Below are 3,478 nucleotides of genomic sequence, written 5' to 3' on the forward strand. Positions count from 1 at the left end.
CATTTCGGAGAGAAAGCAAAAGTAGGACGTGTGATTTTCTTCTCCACTGACCAAGTGCCACAAAGTCTTAATGCAACGCAATATCTATCAGTGCAGCTATATGCTTTAATCCAATGACAAGCACGTATACAATCAGTAGGCCTATATGAGTTATTCTAAAGCCACTGTGTCACACAGTTTTACAGAACATGGCGCAAGTTCTACAATGAGTTTTCATGAGCGAATCTGACATGGAATCTGAGTCAGGTACTAACATGGAACCTGAATCAGGTACTAACATGGAATCTTAATCAGGTGCTGACATGGAATCTGAATCAGGTGCTGACATGGAATCTGAATCAGGTACTAACATGGAATCTGAATCAGGTACTAACATGGAATCTGAATCAGGTGCTGACATGGAATCTGAATCAGGTGCTGACATGGAATCTGAATCGGGTACTGACATGGAATCTGAATCAGGTACTGACATGGAATCTGAATCAGGTACTGATATGGAATCTGAATCAGGTACTGACATGGAATCTGAATCAGGTACTAACATGGAATCTGAATCAGGTACTAACATGGAATCTGTATCGGGTACTGACATGGAACCTGAATCAGGTACTGATATGGAATCTGAATCAGATACAGACATGGAATCTGAATCAGGTACTGACATGGAATCTGAATCAGGTACTGATATGGAATCTGAATCAGGTGCTGACATGGAATCTGAATCAGGTACTAACATGGAATCTGAATCAGGTACTAACATGGAATCTGAATCAGGTGCTGACATGGAATCTTAATCAGGTGCTGACATGGAATCTGAATCAGGTGCTGACATGGAATCTGAATCAGGTACTAACATGGAATCTTAATCAGGTGCTGACATGGAATCTGAATCAGGTACTAACATGGAATCTTAATCAGGTGCTGACATGGAATCTGAATCAGGTGCTGACATGGAATCTGAATCAGATACAGACATGGAATCTGAATCAGGTACTAACATGGAATCTGAATCAGGTGCTGACATGGAATCTGAATCAGGTGCTGACATGGAATCTGAATCAGGTACTGACATGGAATCTGAATCAGGTACTAACATGGAATCTTAATCAGGTGCTGACATGGAATCTGAATCAGGTGCTGACATGGAATCTGAATCAGGTACTAACATGGAATCTGAATCAGGTGCTGACATGGAATCTTAATCAGGTGCTGACATGGAATCTGAATCAGGTGCTGACATGGAATCTGAATCAGGTACTAACATGGAATCTGAATCAGATACAGACATGGAATCTGAATCAGGTACTAACATGGAATCTGAATCAGGTACTAACATGGAATCTGAATCAGGTGCTGACATGGAATCTGAATCAGGTGCTGACATGGAATCTGAATCAGGTGCTGACATGGAATCTGAATCAGGTACTAACATGGAATCTGAATCAGATACAGACATGGAATCTGAATCAGGTACTAACATGGAACCTGAATCAGGTGCAGACATGGAATCTGAATCAGGTGCTGACATGGAATCTGAATCAGGTGCTGACATGGAATCTGTATCGGGTACTGACATGGAATCTGTATCGGGTACTGACATGGAACCTGAATTAGGTGCAGACATGGAATCTGAATCAGGTACTAACATGGAATCTGAATCAGATACAGACATGGAATCTGAATCAGGTACTAACATGGAATCTGAATCGGGTACTGACATGGAATATGAATCAGGTGCTGACATGGAATCTGAATCAGGTACTAACATGGAATCTGAATCAGATACAGACATGGAATCTGAATCGGGTGCTGACATGGAACCTGAATCAGGTGCAGACATGGAATCTGAATCAGGTACAGACATGGAATCTGAATCAGGTGCAGACATGGAATCTGAATCAGGCACTGACATGGAATCTGCATCAGGTACTGACATGGAATCTGTATCGGGTACTGACATGGAATCTGTATCGGGTACTGACATGGAACCTGAATTAGGTACTGATATGGAATCTGAATCAGGTACTGATATGGAATCTGAATCAGGTGCTAGCATGGAACCTGAATCAGGTGCTGACATGAAATTTGCATCAGGTACTGACATGGAACCTGAATCAGGTGCAGACATGGAATCTGAATCAGGTACAGACATGGAATCTGAATCAGGTGCAGACATGGAATCTGAATCAGGTACTGACATGGAATCTGAATTAGATACTAATATGGAATCTGAATCGGGTGCTCTCATGGAACCTGAATCAGGTACTGACATGGCATGTGAATCAGGTACTGACATGGAATCTGAATCGGGTGCTCTCATGGAACCTGAATCAGGTACTAACATGGAATCTGAATCAGGTACTGACATGGAATCTGAATCAGGTACTAACATGAAATCTGAATCAGGTACTGACATGGAATCTGAGTCAGGTACTGACATGGAATCTGAATCGGGTACTGACATGGAATCTGAATCAGGTACTAACATGAAATCTGAATCAGGTGCTGACATGGAATCTGAATCAGGTACTAACATGGAATCTGAATCAGGTACTGACATGGAATCTGAATCAGATACTGACATGGAATATGAATCAGATACTGACATGGAATATGAATCAGGTGCTGGCATGGAATCTGAATCAGGTACTGATATGGTATGTGAATCAGGTACTGACATGGAATCTGAATCGGGTGCTGACATGGAATCTGAATCAGGTACTGATATGGAACCTGAATCAGGTACTGACATGGAATCTGAATCAGGTACTAACATGGAATCTGAATCAGGTGCAGACATGGAATCTGAATCAGGCACTGACATGGAATCTGCATCAGGTACTGATATGGAATCTGTATCGGTTGCTGACATGGAACCTGAATCAGGTACTGACATGGAATCTGAATCATTTACTAACATGTAATCTGAATCAGGTGCTGACATGGAATCTGAATCGGGTGCTGACATGGAATCTGAATCAGGTACTGATATGGAACCTGAATCAGCTACTGACATGGACTCTGAATCAGGTACTGACATGGAATCTGAATCAGATACTAACATGGAATCTGAATCAGGTGCAGACATGGAATCTGAATCGGGTGCTGACATGGAATGTGAATCAGGTACTGATATGGAACCTGAATCAGCTACTGACATGGACTCTGAATCAGGTACTGACATGGAATCTGAATCAGCTACTGACATGGACTCTGAATCAGGTACTGACATGGAATCTGAATCAGGTACTGACATGGAATCTGTATAGGGTGCTGACATGGAACCTGAATCAGGTACTGACATGGAATCTGAATCAGGTACTGACATGGAATCTGAATCAGGTGCTGACATGGAATCTGAATTGGGTGCTGACATGGAATCTGAATCAGGTACTGATATGGAACCTGAATCAGCTACTGACATGGAATCTGAATCAGGTACTGACATGGAATGTGAATCAGGTACTAACATGGAATC

General features: G+C 42.1%; 1 protein-coding gene across 1 annotated transcript; it reads left to right on the forward strand.

Moving 5' to 3' along the window:
* The first annotated feature begins 542 nt into the window (after positions 1–542).
* LOC135481391 (serine-aspartate repeat-containing protein F-like) lies at positions 543–3,269 on the forward strand. The gene is made up of 4 exons (XM_064761388.1): positions 543–678; positions 1,111–1,182; positions 1,231–2,838; positions 2,935–3,269. Exons 1-4 carry the CDS (start codon positions 543–545, stop codon positions 3,267–3,269), a joined length of 2,151 nt encoding a protein of 716 aa, XP_064617458.1.
* The last annotated feature ends 209 nt before the right edge of the window (positions 3,270–3,478 follow it).

The sequence above is a fragment of the Liolophura sinensis genome, chromosome 1 (genome assembly GCF_032854445.1).
Source record: "Liolophura sinensis isolate JHLJ2023 chromosome 1, CUHK_Ljap_v2, whole genome shotgun sequence".
Classification (NCBI taxonomy): domain Eukaryota; kingdom Metazoa; phylum Mollusca; class Polyplacophora; order Chitonida; family Chitonidae; genus Liolophura; species Liolophura sinensis.